Consider the following 23,243-nt stretch of genomic DNA (forward strand, 5'->3'; position numbering starts at 1 on the left):
GTGGCTGGGTCATGAACATTAACACTCAAATGCAGCACATCGGGTCTCCAGGCCGTTTGGCTGGGAGTTGAACATCAACCCTCATGGTCTCTGTCACATAGCAGGGCCTGGATCGCCAAAAGGCACTGCTGCCCAACAATAAATTTATGAAAGGAGAGCGCAGCACACGCAAGTTGCTTTACTGCAGTGACGCAAGAACATTTTCTACACAAGCTCGAGATTCTTGGGGCTGTGTGAAACATTTGTAATTGTGACCACAGAACATTGAATTGTGGGATGCTTGAATGTTGTTGAGATGCAAAGGGAACCCTAGGGACTCTTATGAAGGGGAGACAAGAGAGAAATAAAACTCATCCCTAGAGTGCATTACATACCTCAATTAAAATCAGTTAGTTCTTAAGGATGCTGACAAAAGAACGAACCAAAGCTAAAAAGCTATTGCTAGAATGAGAAACTTAGGAAGTTAGGATGCCTAGTAATTTTGGATATTGTTGATGTGCTTTTCTAATTGTTTTTAAATTTGCAAAAGCAAACAATAGGCCCAAACCCACCCAACAGTGAGAGCCCTATAGAGTAGGGAGATCTCAGTACAATTTCTAGAGGTTCCATCTCTTCCTTGCAGCATAGATGGTGCAAAGAAAATCTTTGTGGGCTTATTTTCCCCTTTTATTTGTTCTTGCGATGTGGGCGTCGCTGGCCAGGCCAGCATTTAGTGCCCATCCCTAACTGCCCATGAGAAGGGGCTGGTGATCTGCCTTCTTGAACTGCTGCAGGCCATGTGGTGTAGTATACCTACAGTGCTATTAGGGAAGGAGTTCCAGGATTTTGACCCAGAAACAGGGATGGCGATATATTTCCAAGTCAGGATGGTGTGTAGCTTGGTGGGGAACTTACAGGTAGTGGTGTTCCCACGTTTCTGCTGCCGTTGTCTTTCTAGATCAGGCTTGTCCAACATATGGCCCCCTGTGCCTGTTTTGAAAATGCCAGTCAAAGAAATAATTTTGAATAGAAGATTCTGCATGGAGCTGCTTCTCTCCCACATTTGCTGCTGATCGGCTCAGGCGTCGAATTCAGGGCCCGATGAGCGTGGACCAGGAAACGTGGATGCCCAAGGAGCGGGGGAGTGGGACCCTCACCCAGAGTGGGAGCCGGGCCCAGGCCTGCCAGAGCGTGGCATGAGGCAGCCGAGCAGGACCCAGGTGCCCAGGGAGGCCGTGGCAGGGCTTGATGCAGCTGAGCAGGGCCCAGGCATCCGGAGCAGGGCCCAGGCATCCGGAGCAGGGCCCAGGCAGGGTGGTGCGGAGCACAAGGTAGTGGGACTGGTGGCCATTGGCGACTGAGTAATTGAGTGACTGATAACTTTGTGAAGGGTTTGGGGGGAGAAAAAGTGTGAGGGGGGAAAGGAGAGAGTGTGATGGGGAGGGGGGGGTGAAAGAGAGAGAGTGTAAGGGGGAAAGAGAGTGATGGGGGGGGAAGAAAGAGAGAGTGTAGGAGGAGAAAGAAAGTGGGGGATTGGGAGGAGAAAGACAGAGTTGGGGAAGAAAGTGAGGGGAAGGTAAAGAGTGTGAGGGGAGGGTAGAAAGTTTGGGGGGAGGAAGAGAATGTGGTGGGGGAGGGAGGGAGTGTGAGGTGCAGGGAGTGTACGAGGTGGTAAATATTATGAAGCAGCTAGAGAGTGTGGGGGGATAGCCTGGCGGGGAGGAAGAGAGTGTTGCGGGGAGGGAGAGGGTGTGGGGAGAGAGGGAGGGTGAGGTGGAGGGAGTGTATGAGTGGGTAGAGATTATGAAGGGGGAGAGAGTGGGGTGGTGGAGAGGGAGAGAGTGTTGGAGGGAGGGAGTGAATGTTTTTTATTCATTCACAGAATGTGGGCTTCGCTTGCTGGGCCAGCATTTATTGCCCATCTCTACCCACTCTTGAGAAGGTGGTGGTGAGCTGACTTCTTGAACCACTGCAGTCCATGTGTAGGTATACATACAGTGCTGTTAGGAAGGGAGTTCCAGTATTTTGACTCAGTCACAGTGAAGGAACGGCGCTATATTTCCATGTAAGGATGGTGAGTGACTTGGAGTGGAACTTCCAGGTGATGTTCCCATCTATCTGTTGCCCTTGTCCTTCTAGGTGGTAGTGGTCGTGGGTTTGGAAGGTGCTGTCGAAGGAACCTTGGTGAATTCCTGCAGTGCATCTTGCAGATTATACACACGGCTGCTACTGTGCGTCAGTGGTGGAGGGAGTGAATGTGGTGCCAATCAAGCAGACTACTTTATTTTGGATGATGTCAAGCTTCTTGAGTGTTGTTGGAGCTGCAATCATTCAGGTAACTGGGGAGTATTCAATCGCACTCCTGACTTGTGCCTTGTAGATGGTGGACAGGCTTTGGGGAGTCAGGAGGTGAGTTACTTGTCACAGGATTCCTAGCCTCTCATTTGCTCTTGTAGCCACTGCATTTATGTGACTGGTCCAGTTCAGCTTCTAGTCAATGGTAACCTGCAGGATGTTGACAGTGGGGAATTCAGTGATGGTAATGACATTGAACGTCAAGGGGCGATGGTTAGATTCTTTCTTGTTGGAGATGGTCATTACCTGGCACTTTTGTAGCGCGAATGTTACTTTCCACTTGTCAGCCCAAGCCTAGATATTGTCCAGGTCTTGTTGCATTTAGACATGGAGTGCTTCAGTACCTTAGGAGTCACAAATGGTGCTGAACATTGTGCAATCGTCAGCAAACATCCCCACTTCTGACCTTATGATGAAGCAGCTGAAGATGGTTGGCGCTAGGACACAACCTGAGGAACTCTTGCTGGAACTGAGATGATTGACCTCCATCAACCACAACCATCTTCACTTGTACTAGGTATGACTTCAACCAGTGGAGAATTTGCACCCTGATTCCCATTGTCTCCAGTTTTGCTAGGGCTTCTTGATAGCACAGTTGGTCAAATGCTGCCTTGATGCCAAGGGCAGTCACTCTCACCTCACCTTTGGAGTTCAACTAATTTGTCCATGTTTGAACCAAGGCTGTCATGAGATCAGGAACTTAGTGGCCCTGGCAGAACCCAAACTGAACGTCAGTGAGCAGGTTAAGGGATTCATAGATTTTAGCCCAAGCAGAAGTGGCAAAGGGGAGCCTACAACAGTTAGGGTCAAGGAGAGTCAGGGTGTGTGAAAGCATCATCATTGAAAATCAGTGTGGATATCAGTTGTGGAGAAGAGCAGATTTGGCTTAGCATCACGCCGGTATCACATAGTCTTGGGTTGCATGAAGCAGTGTCCTGGCGATTAAGCCAATCCTGAAGGGTTGGCAATCATGTTCTCTCATTGATTACAGTTCTTCCATTTCGTGATTGCCAACCCTTCAGGACTGGCTTAATCTCCAGGACACTGCTTCATGCAACCCAAGAGAAATATTGGCAGGATTTTCCGCTTGGTGTGCGGGCGTGCACCCGACACACCCAAGTGTGAAATAGCACGCAATGACGTCAGGCAAGTGTCCCAGTGTCATCGCGCGCTCGTGATATTTCGGTTGGGCGCGCGCGAAAGTCAGCAGCCCGCCCGCTGACAATTAAGAAGCTATTAAGACCATTAATCAATTAATTAACCTGTATTTTTCGCTGCCCATCCAACGTTATGATTGGCGGGTGGGTGAATTGGCCAGGTAACCTTTGGATTTTTGAGGAGACCTCATCCCTGGGTAGGATGAGGTTTCTGTAATTAAATTTTTAAAAAATAAACATTTTTGGTCAGAATTTTTCAAATCTATGTGTTAAGGTGAGTGAGTCCGCTGTGTGGATATTTTTCTGGAATTTTAAAAACTTTATTCATTGGTTTAAAATACTTCAGCTCCCTGAGGCAGCTCTCTGCCTTCAGGGACCTTTCATTGCGCACTCCCCTTCACCAACTTCACACTCATCCTTCTCCCTCCCTGACCCCGGCAGCACTGAACTTCTCAGCGCGCCTTTCGCACTTAAAGGCCAGTGTGAAATAGCGGCTGGGGGCTGATCGCAGGCAGTAAACATCCTGAGAGTAATGGAGCAATTAAAAATCAAGATACAGTTGCTCCAATTTATCTTCTTTAAAGGGACAGAGGATCCCTCTATCCTCCAAAGTGATATACTGTTTAAATATAAGGAAGAAACCTGGCTAAAAGTGCAAAAAATTTATTCACGGTAGTATAATCTGCAATATCTGATAAACATTAAAATATTTGGTTACAAAAGCATAATATACAAACATATTGTCATTCATTGATTCCCTTAGCTTTGTGTTTGTTCCAATTACAGGCAGACACACACCCCCACAGTAAAAGTGACTGAGCTGTACCCACAAATGAGTGAGATGAAATTGCAGATTTGGGACCAGCAAACCAACAAGTTTTTCAGTTTCACCCCAGCTTTAGGAACTCATCATGGCAGATCTGAGTCTTTGAATGAGTGTATAGAAATCTGTGTAGCATTCCACATAAAGAAAATTGCAGTTGTTGCAAAGGGAAATTAGTTGATACAAGTGATGCAAATAAATTGGCCCCTAAGGGCCAAATTTGTCTGGGTTCGGGGTCATGAATGACCACTTTTTTTTGGAAGAAATCTGATTCTCCTCCACATTCCCCATGCCATACCATTTTCCTCTGGCCTTTTGTACAAAATGTGCAAAACTCACACCCACCCTCACTGAAATCAAGCTCATTAAAAGCACACCAGGTTTGGCCATTCATAAAGAAAATGGAAAGCCTCCTGAGGAGTCCAGAATATTCCAAAAGGTAAGTGTAAGTGTAAACTGCTTTCACACCTTCAAAAGGGGGGCATTATTGTGTGCTGTATTGTAATGTAGCTGTGTTTTAATGCAGTGATTCATCACAAGGATCTGCCCTGCAAAGGTAAGTTTACCCTTACATTAACCAGTGTTATGTAATTGCTGACATGCTTTACAGTATTTTTCCAATGGACAGAGTACCATAATGTATTGGAAAATGTAAAAAAAAGGTCTTCTGCTGTCATGTTTTTGTGCTCTGATTTAATTGGACAGGCAAATCTGGTTTTTTTAAACTTCTGAAGGTTGAAAAAATGGACTGTAACTGCTCCCCCTCCATTGATGGACAGGCGCTCTACTTAGAAATGGAAATAGATATCTGTTCTGCCAGTGGAGTTGGAAGCTTTTGTTATGACAATTGTTCCATTATGAATGCTTGGCCGGGTTTCAAAAGCTTTGCTCAAAAGGCTCCTATATTCTTACATAGTGCATACTGGGGGAACAGCTATGGAGTTCACATGGCGGGTGTGGGTTTATGGTGGGGGGGGAACAGACGTAGAGGTCTAAGACTGAAAGAAAGCTTGAGAATAAGGCATAAGAAAGGATGAAGGACAACCATCCAATCTGTTCATCTTTCCAGTAATCTCCAATTCAAGTATTCCTAGTGCTTTATAAGCCAGCCTGGGATCAAACAATACCTTGAATGCCTGAGACTTGTTTCAAATTTTATTAAGACCCATTTTAAATTTATTTCAGCGATTCTTCAATTCTTGTTCTTTCCCTCCACAGCATGGTGTGGGTCTGGAGTCACGTGTAGGCCAGACCAGGTAAGAACAGCAGATTTCCTTCCCTAAAGGACATTTGTGAACCAGATGGGTTTTTACAACAGAATTTTAATTCCAGATTTTTTTTTAATTAAATTCAAATTCCACTATCTGCCATGGTGGGATTCAAACCCAGGTCCCCTGAGTCTCTGGATTACCAGTCCAGTGACAATACCACTACATCACCACCTCCGTATAAGTTTATTGTCCATCTCTGGTTGTCTGGCTTTTATTGCCCACTACATTCTCAGGGCCACCAGGAATGGGCAATAAATGCCAGTGCTGCTCAAATCCTGAGAATAAATTCAAAGGCCAATGAATTTATTCTCAGGATATGAGCATCATTTCCTTCCCTAAAAAAAAGAGGTAGTGAACCAATTTTTTTTTTAATGGCAATCCACATCATTCATTTGCTCAAGCCACTCATTACTCATCCAGTAACAAATTCTCTGTTCCAGGGTGGGAAGCTCTGGAGCTGAACACTTTAATTCATAGTAGCTACAGCTACGGAGTCACTTCCTTACAAATTAAAATGGAAGACTTTAATGTTGCCTTTTTTGAATTAATTATTGCCTCACTTCCTGCCATCTAGCCATTATCTCTTTTTTTTTTGGTAACCTATCTCCATCCTATACTTACAGTTGAGTCTTTTCCGCTGCTAAGGAGACACCCTGTACTTGAAGTGAAACTTCGAGTTTGAGGGACCCTCCAGCAGTAAATCAGATTTTGCCTGATTCTATTTACACTTCATGTGAAATGGTGGTGGAGGAACTGTTCGCCTACAATTACATTAAATTTTCATGCTGTCCTATGTTCCTGTAGTGTTGTCCGTGTTGCATTCCTGGGTCGAAGTATTCCCTTTGTGTCATTAGACATCATTTAGGCAAGCTCCTGGACCGTAGTTCTTCTTTTTGAATATGCTGGTAGCAAGACTGAAATGAAACAAGATTATGTAGTTAGGAGATAGTCTGTGTGTCAGGCTAGAGCAACAGCTACCCACTTTAAGTAAAATTACTTTCACATAGTGCCCCTGAGAAATGTCCCCAACTTTAGCCTTCATTCAGTGATAGCACTCTCAGCCCTGAAAGAAGGATACTTGTAAATGTATAAAGATAGTTTCAATTCCCATTCTAGAGACTTGAACACAATCTAGGCTGGCACTTCAGCGCAGCACTGAAGGAATGCTGCACTGATAGGGGTGCCATGAAACTGTGGCACCATTTATCTCCTCAGGTGGATGTAAAAGATCCCAGGGCAATGTTCAAAGAGCAGTGGAGTTCTCCCCCATATCCTGGCCAACATTTATCCCTCAAACAACGCACAGACAGTTGATCTGACATTTATCTCATTGCTGTTTGTGGGACCTTGCTGAATGCAAACTGGCTGCCACTTTTTCTACAACAGTGACTACAATTTAAAAACGTACTTTGGAACATCCTGAGCTCATGAAAAATTCTATATAAATGCAAAATTTCCTTCTTATTTCGCATCCAATTACTTTGAAATGTAATTATTTGTGGACAAATAGATGTCAGGTAATTTTGAGCATAGCAAGAGCCTTTAACTGGAACAAGATGAATGATCAGTAATCAGGTATTACTGGTGGTGTTTGTTGGCCAAAAAAAACCCAACAAAATTCATTGTTTTTCTATTTACGTCATTCTTTTTGAATCATACAACCAGGGGTTTGGGCATTGGTTTAATGTCTATTCCAGAGGATAGTTCCTCTGATAACACAGTACATGCTCTGTAACAAGACTTGCAACCACAATCTTGAGGAGAAAAATTGGATATTAGCAGATATGTTTCTATAGCTCTCAATGTGTGTATATGCATCACATTCTGACATTAACATGACTGACTTTTGCCTCCGAGTAAGTCATGGGTTCAAATCCCACTCCCCTGGAATAGTGTAGCTCCCACAACACTCAAGAAGCTTGACACCATCCAGGACAAAGCAGCCCACTAGATTGGCACTACATCCACAAACATTCACTCCCTCCACCACTGACACACAGTTGCAGCAGTGTGTACCATCTACAAGATGCACTACAGGAATTCACCAAGGTTCCTTCGATAGCACCTTCCAAACCCACAACCATCTAGAAGGACAAGGGCAGCAGATAGGTAGCAACACCACCACCTGGAAGTTCCCCTCCAAGTCACTCACCATCCTGACTTGGAAATATATCACCGTTCCTTCACTGTCATTAGGTCAATATACTGGAACTCCCTCCTTAACAACACTGTCGGTGTACCTACACCACATGGACTGCAGCGGTTCAAGAAGGCAGCTCACCACCACCTTCTCAAAGGCAACTAGGGATGGGTAATAAATGCTGGCCCAGCTAACGAAGCCCACATCCCGTGAATAAATTTTTAAAAACTCAACATACAATGTTGGCTAACACTCCAGTGCAGTTCTGAGGGAGTACTGTACTGCCAGAGCTGCCGTCTTTCAGAAGGTGGATTTGATGGCCTAACTTGGAAACAATAGCGCCCAGCTAATGCTTCTCCCTCAACCAAAAATAGATGCTGAAAGGTGGGAGTGCTGCATTGTCAGAAACTATATTTTTTGCATATTAAACAGGGATGCTGTCTAGTCATTCTGATAGACATTAAAGATCTCAGTGTACCATTTTAAGAGGAGGAGAGATTTCTCCTGGAAATTTTTCATCCCTCAACCAAAAACAGATCAACTAGTTATTCCTCTCATTTAACCTTCTGGGACCTTGTGTGTTTGAAGATGGGTGCCATATTTGCCCACATGAAAGTAACTGCATTTCAAAGTACTGTACAGCACTTTGGGATGTTTGGGACACAAGGAAATATGTAAATGCAAATCTTGCTTCCTCGATTCCCATCCGCATATCAAACTGCTGTTTTGCTTTGTGAACAAAAAGGATGGAAGCTTTGTTTTTACATACGTTCCCATTTCCAAAGGCAGAATTCATTGTCTATCCCTACTTGTTACTGGCTATCTTGCTAGGTCATTTTCAAGAGAAACACAGAAGATATACAGTACAGCAGGGGGGTCATTCAACCCAGAAGTTAAGAGTCAATTGCATTGTGGAAGTTTCATATAGACCAGTAGGGCAAGGATGCTTCCTTTAAGGGCATTAGTGAATCAGTTACGTTTGTACAATCTGACAGAATCATTGTTCATACCAATTTAACAATACGGAATTCAAATTCCTAAACTTGCAATCCCACCATGACAGTTTAAAAATTGTGTACTAAGAGTAGGTTGTCCCTCATTTCATATGGAACACTATTCAACTTTAGATCAAGAAACATACTAATTCCATCTGGCTTCATATGGATTGTTGCTAACAGAGATTGTGCATTCTATACTAACTCACATCAAGAGCAGTAAGCAAGAAGTCATTCATCCCGCCCTCAGTGGAAGGATCCATCATGTCTCGTATTAGGTGGAGTTCTGCACCTAAGTGCAGGATTCTATAGTGAAGAGAAAACAAAAGTCAAAGTTGAGTCATTTTTGTTTTGGTTTACAACTGGATGATTGCAATGCATGAAAACATATTTCAACAAAATGTCTATTTATTCTTGCTGAACTATACCAGGTTAGTCAAAGCATGGATGAAACACTGATTAAGAATTCCTAGATCAGGTACAGCAAGAATTAAATACAAAGTAAAGCATCCTCTGCAGTGTCCCATCAAACACTCCCAGGTTATTTGTATCAAGGGTTACAAACAAAGCAAATTTCCCTCTAAGTTACCTCAAACACTCCCAGAGCAGGTACAAAGGGATTAGATAGAGTAAAACTCCCTCTATGCTGTCTCATCAAACTCCTCGGGTAACAGAGGAGGAAACTGTAAAGGGAAGTCTATAGAACGTAAGAAATAGGAGCATGAATAGACCAAATAGCCCCTTAAGCTTGCTCTGTCATTCAATATGATCATGGTTGACCTGCTTTTATCTGCTTTCCTTCCTGCTCTCCATATAACTTGATTCCCTGAGAGAACAAAAATCTGTCTATCTCAACCTTAAAATAAATTCAATGATGGAGCATCCACAATCCTCTGAGGTAAAGAAGCCCAAAGGTACAAAACCTTTTGAGCAAAGAAATTTCTTATCTCATTCTAAATGGTTGACCCCTTTTGTAACTCTATGTTCTTGGACATTATTTCCAAATAAAGTGAAGAAACAGGACAAGATACATAGGTTAAAATAAGTAAAAGCAAATCTTCAAACATATTAAAGCTCATCAGTGGTTAATTGTTGGAAGTGACTACTGGATAGGGTAATGGCTGTGAAGGTCCAAGAATCATTTTATAAATGGTTGGACACTTATGGGGAAGGCCATTCAGCCCATCAGAAAAAAAGCTTCCTCCATTCCACCATCTAATGTTAATGATCATGTGCTTCATCCAACATTCTTTAAAAATGTTCAGTAATCAATGGTATTTCAAAGCAATGTTTTGTTTTCAATTCAAATCAAATCCCAAATGTAATGATTCATTCAGCCCATCATAATGCTGTGAAATGTCTGCTTCTTACCTTGCCCTAGAAACCACGTAAACAAGCAGTGGCAGCAGGTCATCCATGGAGAGACTGTACTCCCTGTTTAGCACTCGGGTTACTGTGCTCTCAATCTCATGATATGTTTTCATGAGGGTGTCCAGCTTATCCTGAGGGTCTGCCGTAGTACTAGAAAGAGAGTTTTATATTAGCCAAATTATATTTTTGACAGCATTTTCACTACAGTCGCGAGAGGCTTTATGGCCTACTCCTGCTCCTATTTCTTAATATGAGGTTACAAAGTTTTGTTAATGTTCAATTCTCAGATGCCAACCAATAAGGGAATAGCAATACTAGGGGCTAGTTCTCTGAATATTAAAGAAGATGGTACATCAGTACTGTGATGAATGTGGTGGACTTGAAGGAACAGCATCACACAAAGATTACTAAAGGTGATACTAAAATAATGCAAAGGTATTTCTCTGAATGGCGTGAAGCTGTGCATCATGGTATCACTTCAGTACTGTTCTTTTGACACACCCATTCAAAAAAAAACCATGGCCAGAATCTTATGCTGTTTGTACGGGTGCCCGGAATAGGGTGAAATTGCGCGAGAAGACGTCGGGCATGCATTCTGACATCATCATGCTTGCACACAACATTACGGTCGGCAGGTACGCGCATGGGTCAGAAGCGCGTCCACCGACAATTAAGTGGGCAATTAAGCCCATTAAGGAGCCACTTGTCAGCAATTTTACATGCCCTGTCCACCTTTACAGTTGGCGGACAGGCCAAATGGCCAGGCACTCTTCATGTTTTCACTACAAACTACATCCAGGGCAGGATGAAATGTCCAGGGTTAAATAAAATAAAAGACGACATTTGAAGGATGATTTGCTATGTAGCCTGTGGCCAGGCACTTGCATTTACAGTACTGTCACAGTTTATTGAGCTCATTTCATTTTGAAATTACTGCAGCTCCCCAGCAACCGTCAGCCTTCAGTGAACAAGGCCGCATCCTCTCTTCTCTTGGCGTCTGCCCTCTTCCCATGCAGTGCACCACGCCTCCCACCCCCCAGCAGCACTGAGCCTTTCTCAGCACACGTTTCACGCTGGCTGGCTGTTAATTGGCCAGCCGGCATGAAATTACTTTCGGGGGCTGATTGCGGGCAGAAGTGCATCCGCTTCCAGGCCCGTCAATCGTGTGCACCCAACGAAGATAAGATTCAGGCTCACCATTCTCTTCTCAGCGCTCACCTTATTTTTTGAAAACACAAGATGGCAGAAGTGAAGCAGACATCTTTCACAACGGAGATCCTCTGTATACAAAACACAAGATTTTCCACCTTTAATGTTGTACAAACACATACTGTTGATCCACCACCATGTTTATTCTCCATTACAATCCCAGCTGCTGTAAAACAAAATCCTCCAGCTGGAAGGTGAGGTGGATCAGGGAGGGCCTCAAAACTGTCTCTCAGCTTCAGCCATTGTATATATGCAGTAGGCCATCCACTCATCTCCATAGAAATGCGAATACTCACAAATTTAAATATAATCACAAAAATATTGAATTTCTAAATTTATGTATCTCAGTTAGAACATCCAATCTTCCCAAATCAATGAAATAAATGCCATGTTTATGCAACCTGATCTCATAATTTATCCCTTTAAGCCCTAATATTATTCTGGTAAATATGTACTGTACTCCTTCCAAGGCTAATATATCTCTTCTCATGTTTGATGTTCAAAACTGAATGTAGTGCACTAGACGGGATCTGGCTAAGATTCTGCAACAGAAGTATCACTTCCTCCCTTTAGAATTCTAGACCCCTTGGGATAAAGGATATCATTCCATTAGCCTTTTGATTACTTTTTGTACCTGTGTACTTAGCTTTTACAAACTTTGTTCCTCCATAACTCCTAGACTCACAATTAAGAAATGAGTCCATCTCTCAGATTCAAAGTGAATGACCTCACAGTTCCCCAAATTGAACTCCATCTACCATAGTTTGTCCCACTCACTGAATCTCTTTGTAACTTCCTCCTCCCACCTACACAATTTAAGTTCCACTTAACTTATTCTTTTATTTGCAAACTTTGATGTACAACTCTTTATTCCTATATCTGAGTTATTAGTATATCTGAAGAGCTGTGGCCCCAATTCAGATTCCAGGGAAACACCACTTATCATATTCTATCAATAAGAGTTGGACCCTTTATCCCAGTCAATTAGCAACCCATATCACAATGTTACATCCAATTCCACGTGCTCATTTTTGCTTTGTGCAGAGCCTTATTGAATATCTTCCGAAATGTTATTATACCCTTCTAGGCATCAGCAGATACTTCCCCATCCACCATGTTAATGACTTCAAAAAATTCAACTAGAATAGTCAAATATGACGTATCTTTTGCAAATTTATGCTGACTCTGATCAGTCATTCCATCTCTGATAGATTGCAGTAACTTGTCAACAACTGATGTTAAACTGGTTTCTCTTCCCCTCCTCTCTTAAATAATGCAGTGACATTTGAAATTTTCCACTTCAAGAACACAACTGCACAAATGCACTTTGGGAAATTATGACTAATGCATCTGCAATTTCCTCATTTAGTTTAATGCCATTGGGTGGAGACCATCATGTTCTATAGATTTGTTCATATCCAGTGCCATTATTTTAAATCAACTGTATTGCTTCCCTTAACTCAAGTTAATTTGTAATGCTGGAATTTTGTCCTTGCCACTTCCACTATGCTTTTTTTAACATAAATTTTCATTAATTTAACTATCAAGTCTATTATTTCCTTATTATTCATTATAGTCTCACCTGCATTTGTCTTTAATAAGCCCACATTGCCCCTTACTGTATCACTTCTGATATATTTATGTATTGCTGGAAAAAGGCATTTTGTCAAAGCTTTCCGTCTTGCACTCATCAGGACAACTGCAAGAATACCAAACTCGGGGAAACAACAACATTATACTGTATGAGAAGAGAGTGCTGATGGTTGGAAAGAGGACTCTGATTGGTAGAGAATTTACCATGGAGAATGCACCAGTTGATGGTGACTGACAGTTAACTGCCAGCATTGTTTGGAATTTAAACCAGACAGCTTGACTCTGATTGATCAAGGCATTGCCTGAGGAAGGAACCAGCAAATGGCCATCACTTATTTTGTTTAGCTGAAACAGGCGCAATATGTGTACATGTTCTTTCTGTCTGCAAAGAACAGGGTCCTGTCTGTTAATATTTGCAGCTTCCAGTACATGCAAATGCTCCACACTGTGAGCCTGACTGACAATCTTAAATTGGTTGCCAGTGTAATTCTTAACACATTGAGGATTATTTAGCAAATGTTGTCCAATTGGGGAATCACATCTAATATTGGACACTGTGTTTTGAATTTTGCAAGCACAAGCTGGTTTGGGACAGTCAGTACCTTGCCCATTCTGAACAGCGGAAGGCACACGCTGTTTGATACGATCCGCCAGTCTTTGGGACATATGGCCTACGTACCTAGCACCACACTGGCACTGAAATACATATACCACAGTACTGGTTTGTGTGATAAGCAGAACAACCTTTTGGCTTGACAGCAGCATCCTGTTATTGGGGAATGCCACTCATGTTGCTACTGCACAGTAGCAGCATGAAACAGCTGAAGAAAGCTAACATAGTCCAGGACAAAGTGACCTGCTTGATTGGCACTACATCCACAAACATTCACTCCCTTCACCACCAATGCACAGTAGCAGCAGTGTGCACCATCTACACTATGCACTGCAGGAATTCACCAAGGCTGCTTAGACAGAACCTTCCAAACCCACAACCACTACCATCTAGAAGGACAAGGGCAGCAGATACATGGCAACACCACCACCTGGAAGTTCCCCTCCAAGTCACTCACCACCATCCTGACTTGGAAATATATCACCGTTCCTTCACTGTCTCTGGGTCAAAGTCCTGGAACTCCCTTCCCAACAGCACTGTGGGTGTACCTACATCACATGGACTGCAGCGGTTCAAGAAGGCAGCTCATCACCTCCTTTTCAAGGGCAACTAGGGATGGGCGAGAAATGCTGGCCCAGCCACTGAAGCCCACATCCCATGAATGAAAAAAAAAAGAAAAAAAATGCTTCGCCTGTTGCTCAACTGTTTGAGATGTCTTGCCCTTCCAGGGTAATCTGAGGTGGACTGGGCACTTTTTAGGGCCGAAAGTGACAGCCTTAGGCCAGTTCATGAGTTTGCGTGATATATAGTACGAAATGATCAGATCAGGGTAGCCATTATCCCGCGTGGTATCTTTGATGCGCCCTATTTCAGCATCAGTCTTGAATGGTGAGTAAACGGCATGGGTCGGCTTTACAGGGTTGCCGATAAGACCATTTTATAGCGCGTAGAACTGTAAGAATCCCAACGCGCATATTGACCAGTGAAGGTAGGATTGTGGTAGACCTTGATAGAGAATCCCCATGCAGATTTCTCAACTAGTACATCAAGAAAAGGGAGTTCATTTGACTGCTCCATTTCAAAGGTAAATTTGAGCACAGGATGGAGCCCATTGAGACATGCAAGGAAATTATTACAGATTTAAACATAGAAAACATATCATCTACATCGGAAATATGCAAGGGGTATTTTGCTAGGTAGAATAAGTGCTTTGCTCAGTCAAACCACACATTGAACAGCAAGACTAGCAATCACAGTGCAGAGGAGGCCCTTTGGCCCATCGAGTCTGCACCGACACATGAGAAACACCTGACTGACCAACCTAATCCCATTTACCAGCACTTGGCCCATAGCCTTGAATGTTATGATGTGCCAAGTGCTCATCCAGGTACTTTTTAAAGATATGAAGCAACCCGCCTCCACCACCCTCCCAGGCAGCGCATTCCAGACTGTCACCACCCTCTGGGTAAAAAAGTTTTTCCTCACATCCCCCCTAAACCTCCTGCCCCTCACCTTGAACTTATGTCCCTTCATGACTGACCCTTCAACTAAGGGGAACAGCTGCTCCCTGTCCATACCCCTCATAATCTTGTACACCTTGATCAGGTTGCCCTTCAGTCTTCTCTGCTCCAACGAAAATAACCCAAGACTATCCAACTTCTCTTCATGACTTAAATGTTTCATCCCAGACAACATCCTGGTGAATCTCCTCCGCACCCCCTTCAGTGCAAACACATCCTTCCTATAATGTGGCGACCAGAGCTGCACACAGTACTCCAGCTGTGGCCTCATCAAGATTCTATACAACTCCAACATGACCTCCCTGCTTTTGTAATCTATGCCTCGACTGATAAAGGCAAGTGTCCCATATGCCTTTTCCACCACCCCACTAACATGCCCCTCTGCCTTCAGAGATCTATGGACACACACACCAAGTTCCCTTTGTTCCTCATAACTTCCTAGTGTCATGCCATTCATTGAATACTTCCTTGTCAAATTACTCCTTCCAAGGTGTATCACCTCACACTTTTCAGGGTTAAATTCCATCTGCCAGTTATCTACCCATTTGACCATCCCGTCTATATCTTCCTATAGTCCAAGACACTTAACCTCACTGTTAACCACATGGCCAATCTTTGTGTCATCCGCAAACTTACTAATCCTCCCCACACATGGTCATTTATGTTGTTTATATAAACGACGAATAATAGGGGACCCAGCACAGATCCCTGTGGTACACCACTGGACACTGGCTTCCAGTCACTAAAGCATCCTTCTGTCATCACCCTCTGTCTCCTACAGCTAAGTCAATTTTGAATCCACCTCATCAAATTACCCTTATCCCATGTGTATTTGCCTTCTTTATAAGTTTCCCAAGTGGGACCTTGTCAAAGGCTTTGCTGAAATCCATATAAACGACATCAACTGCATCACCCTCATCTACACAACTGGTCACCTCCTCAAAAAATTCAATCAAATTTGTTAGGAATGATCGCTCTAACAAAGCCATACTGACTATCCCTGATTAAACCTTGCCTCTCCAAGTGGAGATAGATTCTCTCCTTCAGAGTTTTCTCCAATAGTTTCCCTACCACTGACGTGAGACTCACTGGCCTGTAGTTCCCTGGCTTCTCTCTATGTAATCCTTAAAGCAATTGCTACAGGCTGTTCTAAAACAAACTGTAGCATTGGTCTTAGTGAGCCCAGGGGGAGCACAAATGCAACTCTCCAATTTTTAGGTGCCAACTTGTGACTCAGCTTCATGAGGGTATGGACTGGTCTCCTGGCTCTCCACACCCCAATCAGCAAGTCAATCACTTACTGGTGACACTGAGCATGTAGTGCAATCAGTGTGATCGTTTGCTAACTGGATGTGCACTGAATATCAGCTCCAGTGTGACTTAACCCACACTCACTATAATGCAACATACTTCACAAATGTGACTTTTCTTTCTGACACCAGCCATCCGTGTGGCCGCTATGAATGAGTAGAATTGGGTGTATTTGTGTGCTTCAAACCTGCAGTCAGCAGGAATAAGATCGAGACTGACCCACTCTTGTTTTAATTAGAATATTTGCATCCAATTCACTCAAACCCAGGTCTCAGAGGTAAAAAGAAAATATTACATTCTAACCTGTTTGTTTGTCAGATGGATGTCTTGAAGAGGCCATAAGTCCCTGTGAATTAAACAAGAATACAACCATGAAGATATTCAGGACAAGATCATTTTTATTTCTGGTTACTTTTTATTTCTTGATCTCTAAGCATTGTTGTTAGGACTAGCACCTATTGCCCATCCCTAGTTGCCCTTGAGAAGATAGTGGTGGCCCTTTTTCTTGAGCTACTGTAATCTATGTGGTGAAGGTACTGCCACAATGCTATTAGGTAAGAAGTCCCAGGATTTTGACTCTGATGATGTAAGAAGCAGAACTATATGTCTATGTTTTTATTTCACCATTTACAAGGCACAAGTCAAGAATGTCATGGAATACTTGCCTGGATGAGTGCAGCTCCAATAATACTCAAGGAGCTCGACACCATCCAGGACAAAGCAGTCCACATGATTGGCATCCCATCCGCAAACATTCATAGCTAGACACACTGCGGGTATGAAGGAGTAAGTGGATGTTTACTGTGTCAAGTGTTAAGCAGATTGCTTTGTCCTAGATGGCACTGTCTCAGCTGCACACATCCAACCACATGGAGAGTACTGTACTCCAACACACTCCTAGCTTGTGCCTTATAGCTTGGGGAGTCAGGAGATGAGCCACTCACCACACAATATGTATCACTTCTTGCTTGCTATAGTTTTATCAGGAGATTGGCAAGATGCATCCTTAAAATCAGATTGAACAACGTGTCCCAATTATAAAAATAACACTTGCACTTGCATGGCCTCCCTTAACATCATTTCTCAAAGTGTTGCACACAATGAATGGCTTTTGAAGCGCAATGATTATATTGATAACCATGGCAGATATTCTCTGCCGCACTATCCCATAAATAGCTGTGACAAAATAAACAGGGAGATTTTTATTTTATTTTTCTTTACTGTATTTTATTTCACACAGTTCTGAGATAGCTGGAGTTAAAGTGGAAGTTGTTCTAATCTTACCAAGTTTCACAACAGAGTTGTCTACAGAATCTAGACAAATTGTAGAAAATTAGTCAGGATATGAGAATTTTATGCTCAGTGCAGGTTATACTAAATCAAAGCTGAATTGAAAACTGAAAGCTTAAATGTTATGTGAGCTTTGATCACAATTTTATATGCAACACTACTACTATGTACTTTAGCTACGGCTTAGTTGACAACTTTAACTTCAGAAGATTTGGAACTAGATATGTATGAGAGAATTCTCCAAATGATCGATAGCTTTGGATGAAATGTTAAAACAGAGGCCCAATCCTCTGTTCTGATTGGTTCAATTAGAAGTACACAAATCCCATGGCACTATTTGAAAGAGTGCACAAAGATCTCATGATGTACTGATGCCACCGTAAAGCAAAAAAAAAGCTTGTCAACAAACTAATTGCTTATTCATCGTCTTGATGTTGGTGTCTTTCTGGGGCCAAAATAGTTACCCATGTTGCTTTCATGACAAAATCATTTCAGGCTAATATTTTAGATGTTAAGTGCCCTGCAGCGTTCAAGACAAAAATAACAGGGCACCATCAAAAAAGCCTTTCTCTTTGCAATAGACTCCCTCAGCAGGTTAAATAGATAATAGATTGCATAATAAATTAGAGTGTATGTGTGGATTAGAGATCCATCACTTCCAATGCCTTCTCTTGCTCCATGTTTTATTTCTCATATGTGTTGCCCCAACGAAAGAATCCCCAGTTTGTGCTCTCTTGAGTAATGCTCTTGAGTAATTTCAAATTAGCACTAAATTCTAGATAGCTTTGTTCTGTGATTTTATGCCGCCTAGGATTTGGGTTGAGATCCTTATTAGCAAACCAGCAGGAGACCTTATTCCAGTAGTTGAACTCAGTGATGTATTGTGGCTGATGTCAAAGTAAGGCTCCACCTGCCCACAGGAAGATGTAAAGGATACTATTTGAAGAAAAGCAAGGCAGCACTCTTAATTATCAACATCACTAAAACAGATTATCTCATAACTTATCTCATTCCAGTTTGTGACAGCTTGCTGTGCATTATTGGCTGCCACATTTCCCTACATTAAAACAATGACTATTCAAAGTATTTGGCTGTGAAATGTTTCAGGATTTTCTGAAGTTGTAAAAGATGGAATAGAAATGCCCAATATAATTTTGTTTAGTACCTTAAGTGAAACATCACTGTTACAGTTTTCCACACTTACTTTTGTACCTCAAGGAGTTCCAGCAGCTTGGTGTCAGAGAGAAGTTCCAGGTACAGTATTCCCTTCCAGTACCGTGAATCCTCTACTTCATGGTACAGCATATACAACATGAAGAGATCAGGATAGAACCGTGGTAAAATCAGGGGAAGAGTCACTGTGTAAGCATTTAAGTTCTCTCTGCAGGCAAGTAAAGAATCAAGAGTAAATAAAAATGTCACGCTGTCTGTAGAGATGTACTACTGAGAGGCTTCTTTAGATGGACAACGAACTTTGTTTACGGAACTGTTGGATTAGCTGCCTGCTTCTAGCAAGGCTACAATACACTCCCCCAGGCTAGGAAAACTCCACCCTCTTATGAGATTCCTCGATCTCGCTGTTGATTTACATTCCACTGTCCTAGTAGGTGGGTACAGGTAAATAGAATGGAACTTATCTCCCCATTCAATTGGTTTACCAATTATAGAGAGAATATTAAAATCTGGTTTACCTGATTGTACCTTCAGTGAAAGAATCGTCTTTCTCCAGTAACGTCGGCAAGAAATAGCTGGAAAGCAATTAAAGAAAGGCTTACTAAGATCTTCAGTCAAGCCAATAGTTTGGAACTGTCAGACTATCAGAACTCCATAAAGTCTACTGCACAGAAGCAAGCCATTCAGCCTGACTGATTTATGCTGACATTTATGGTCCACACAAGTTCACCCATTCCTCTTTGTCTAACTCTATCAGCATTTCTGCTATACTTTTCTCCCTCATGTGCTTATATGGCTTCCCCTTAAATGTACTTATTGCCTCAACTGTTTATTATAGCAAGTCCTAAATTCTTAACACTCTCTGGGTAAAGAAGTTCCTCCTAAATTTCCTGTTTGATTTATTAGTGATCATCTTATATTTATAACCTCTGGTTTTGATTTCCATCACAAGTGGAAACATTTCCTGCCTGTCTACTTTGTCAAACCCTTTCATAACCTTAAGTACCTCTATATCAAGTCACCCCTGAGCCTTCCCTTTTCTAAACAAAAGAGCACTAGTTTGTTCAGCCTTCCTGAGATTTATTTCTCAGTTATGGTACTATCCTTGTGAGTCTTTTTTGTTGCATTGTCTCCAATACCTCTATATAACCTTTTTAAAATATGGAGACCAGAACTGAGTATAATAATCCAAATGTGGTCTAATCAAGGTTCATGACAAAAATAATTTGACTTCATTTTTTAAGGTACATAATTGAAAAGAAAAGAACTTTAGCGTTTAGTTTGATTATTTTTCTGGACGTATTCAAGCAGCACGAGGCCCCCTTATTCTTCCTACCAAAATTCACCACCTCCACAATCATATTGAATATTATTTGACAATTACTTGTTTATTCTGCAAGTTTACTCATGTAGTTTATATATCATCACATTCTCCCTCAGTGTTAATTACACACTCTAATTTGATGTCATCTACAAATTTTGAAATTGTACTTGATTTCCCATGCCCACATCATTCATGCACATTGTGAATAACCGATCCCACTGAAACACTACTTCCTACCCTTTTCCAGTTTGAGTAGCCAGCCTTAACCCCTACTCTGTTTTTTGTTCTGAATTCATCTAACTATCCACCCTGACTTCACATGCTATGACCTTAATCATGAGTCAGCTGCCCTAATATGTAGCTCAAAGCCTAATATCTAGCTCTTCAAATGAGGACAGAAATATATTCCTCTGGTTATGCTGTCTTATGATATCTGGTGCCACTTGGAAAATGGATATCAAGTTAGGCATTGAAGGATCCATGGCCTGCCATGGAACCATCACTATCAGGAGAGATAAGATAGGGAAAGACATTTGGGGTAATCTCTTCCTAAAGAAAATGGGTGCCCTCACCATATGTATCTTTGAACAGAAGTCATTGGATAACAACTAGGATCATTTGCCCTACTGATTGCTTGTCACAGCCTTACACCGCTCCCCCCTGCACCCAACACTAAGCTCAGGACCCCAGAGAGAACCCTTCGCCATTGCCTAGTTAAAGCCCACTAACAGACTAGGGATTAAACACAGGATATTTCTCGCCTATGTAACTCAATACCACACCGATTATTCTATTTACCCTCAAGCTATCAGAGGAGCCTTAGTGATAACTCATGAAGCCTTCTCCCTCCCTTCCACTGATCAATTCAAACATATACTCTTGCTTAGCTAGAACCTGCTCAGCTATTAAGCTTTGGAAATCTGTTGTCAGGCTGCTCTACAATGCCAGTCCTTTAGCAATGTTTTTGAGCTGGGAAATATTCACCCACCCAGTTAACTGCTGCAGAGATCATAATGATCTTGCCAATTTCTCCTTATCATCTGCTCTTTCCCACAGCAAAGCCATTCTACGTGTGCAGCACCCTAAGTCTCCTCTTCCCAAGCCCTCTTGTGCCAGCATTGAACTTGCTGAGCAAAATTATGTTTAGCAAAACAGGTTGATTGGATCTCAACATACCAATAATTAGCTACCTTTATTAGTGAGCAATCCATACTTATAATTGTTGAAAGGGATTGACTTTAAAAAAAAAACCTGCCTGGTTATCAATGAAATATTATAGAAGTTTTAATGCTGATCTAGCCGGCTAAATAATTTATCAAGAGACAAGCATTCCCATGGTCAAGCAGTTACTGTGGAAGGATTAACACTGACCATATTAATCCGAAAAAGTGTATGAATTTTAACACTGACCTGGCCAGCTGAAAGAGTTTCTTGGCATGGGACACAACTTCTTGCTGTGCCATGGAGAGTAACCGCTTATGCATACAAATCCCAGAAAATGTGTCCTGAAAAACCAGAATCAATGTCTGGAGTAGTTTTCCAAGAGGATGATGGGAAGATGCAAAGGCCTAGAACAGAATTCAAACAGAAAACCCTTTTTAAACTCATTTTCTGCTTTTCTTTTAGGGTAATCTTGCAAGGAGGCAGGACAAACAATACGGCGGCTAAACAAAAACATATAGGATCCTTAGCCTTATAAATAGAAGCCTAGAGCATGAAAGCAAAGAGATTATGATAAACCTTTACAAATCACTAGTTAGGTCTCAGATGGAGAAAAGTGTTCAGTTTAGGGCACCATGCTTTCAGCAAGATGTCAAGGCTTTGGAAAGGATGCAGAGATTTACTAGACCAATACCAGGTATGATGGACTTCAGTTATATGGAGAAGCTGAGGTTCTTCGCTTTAAGAATGGATCATGTTAGGGGAAGATTTAATAAACATGTTTAAAATTATGAAGGGTTCTGATAGAATAAATAAGAGTAACTAACTGGATAACTCTTTCAAAGAGATTGAATAGGCACAACATGTTGAATGACAACCTGCTGTGTTGTAACGTTCTGTTGTTCAATGCGATCTTATACATTGGCTCAGGCAATAGTTTCCTGATAACGGCAATATGCAGCTCTCGCTCTGGAGACTTGGTACATTATCCAAGATTACCGAGGTTGACAATTCAATGAGGTAGTGAGAATGTTGGAGGTGCCATTAAACAAAGCCCTCTGTATCCTCCCAGGTGGATGCAAAAGATCCCACAGCACTTTTTAAAGAGTAGGAAAGTTCTCTTGGACCAATATTTATCCTTCAACCAACATAATTGAAAAAGGTTATCTGGTTATTATCGCCTTGTTTTTTGTGGGATCTTGCAAATTATAAACTGCATTTCCTAAATTAAAAAAAGACTTGTACTCATATAGCACCTTTCACGACCACACCTGAAAGTTCCAAAGTACTTTGGAGCTAATGATGTACTTTTCCACGCCTGGTCACTGTTGTAATGTAGGAAACGTGGCAGCCAATTTGGGCACAGTAAACAGCAATGTGCTAATGATCAGATAACCTGTTTATGCAATGTTGATTGAGGGATAAATATAAGCCAGAACACCGGGTATAACTCTTCTCTAAAATAGTGCCATGGGATTTTTTTACATCCACCTGAGGCGGCAAATGGCACCCCCAACAGTGCTGCACCCACCCAGTACTGTACTGGAGTGTCACCCTACATTGTTGTGCTCTAATCCTCTGTTGTGTTCTAATCCTGGAGCAGGACTTGTACCTACAAACTTATGACATCTAGACTCTAGAGTTCTACCAACTGAGCTATGGCTGTCATTTGCATTATGGCGGTGACTACACTTAAAAAAAAACGGGTCATTGAGAAAGATGCAATATAAATGCAGGCTTGTTCTTTGATTGCAAAAATCTCCATGCTTTACCTTACTCAGGTACTCTTTCAACTGTTGCCCCTTTGACACGTTACACTGATTTGATGCGAGTTTCTCAGAGGTAGCACCATTTGGCCTAGAAGAGGGGGAAATAAGTGATTAAAAAGAATGCCTGGGCAAGAGGAGGTGAGAACTGATGTGCTATTCTCAGGTCTTGGCCCTCTCACCTGAATCAGA

The 23,243-nt window shown here is 42.1% G+C and overlaps 1 protein-coding gene across 3 annotated transcripts in view; it reads right to left on the reverse strand.

Annotated features, from left to right (window-relative positions):
- Nucleotides 1-4,138: 4,138 nt before the first annotated feature.
- The window catches only part of LOC121279421 (ALS2 C-terminal-like protein), a 148,466-nt gene continuing 129,361 nt past the window's right edge, over nt 4,139-23,243 (reverse strand). For all 3 annotated transcript variants that reach the window (XM_041190655.1, XM_041190653.1, XM_041190654.1), the window contains exons 19-27: nt 23,058-23,142; nt 21,535-21,692; nt 19,319-19,375; nt 18,832-19,008; nt 16,641-16,683; nt 11,310-11,371; nt 10,092-10,241; nt 8,930-9,026; nt 4,139-6,499 (exon numbers count right to left, since the gene is read on the reverse strand). In XM_041190655.1, coding sequence (XP_041046589.1) covers nt 6,443-6,499; nt 8,930-9,026; nt 10,092-10,241; nt 11,310-11,371; nt 16,641-16,683; nt 18,832-19,008; nt 19,319-19,375; nt 21,535-21,692; nt 23,058-23,142 — 886 coding nt within the window. In that variant the 3' untranslated portion in view covers nt 4,139-6,442. The remainder of the gene's footprint in view (nt 6,500-8,929; nt 9,027-10,091; nt 10,242-11,309; nt 11,372-16,640; nt 16,684-18,831; nt 19,009-19,318; nt 19,376-21,534; nt 21,693-23,057; nt 23,143-23,243) is intronic.

This window comes from Carcharodon carcharias, chromosome 6 (assembly GCF_017639515.1).
Source record: "Carcharodon carcharias isolate sCarCar2 chromosome 6, sCarCar2.pri, whole genome shotgun sequence".
Classification (NCBI taxonomy): Eukaryota; Metazoa; Chordata; class Chondrichthyes; order Lamniformes; family Lamnidae; genus Carcharodon; species Carcharodon carcharias.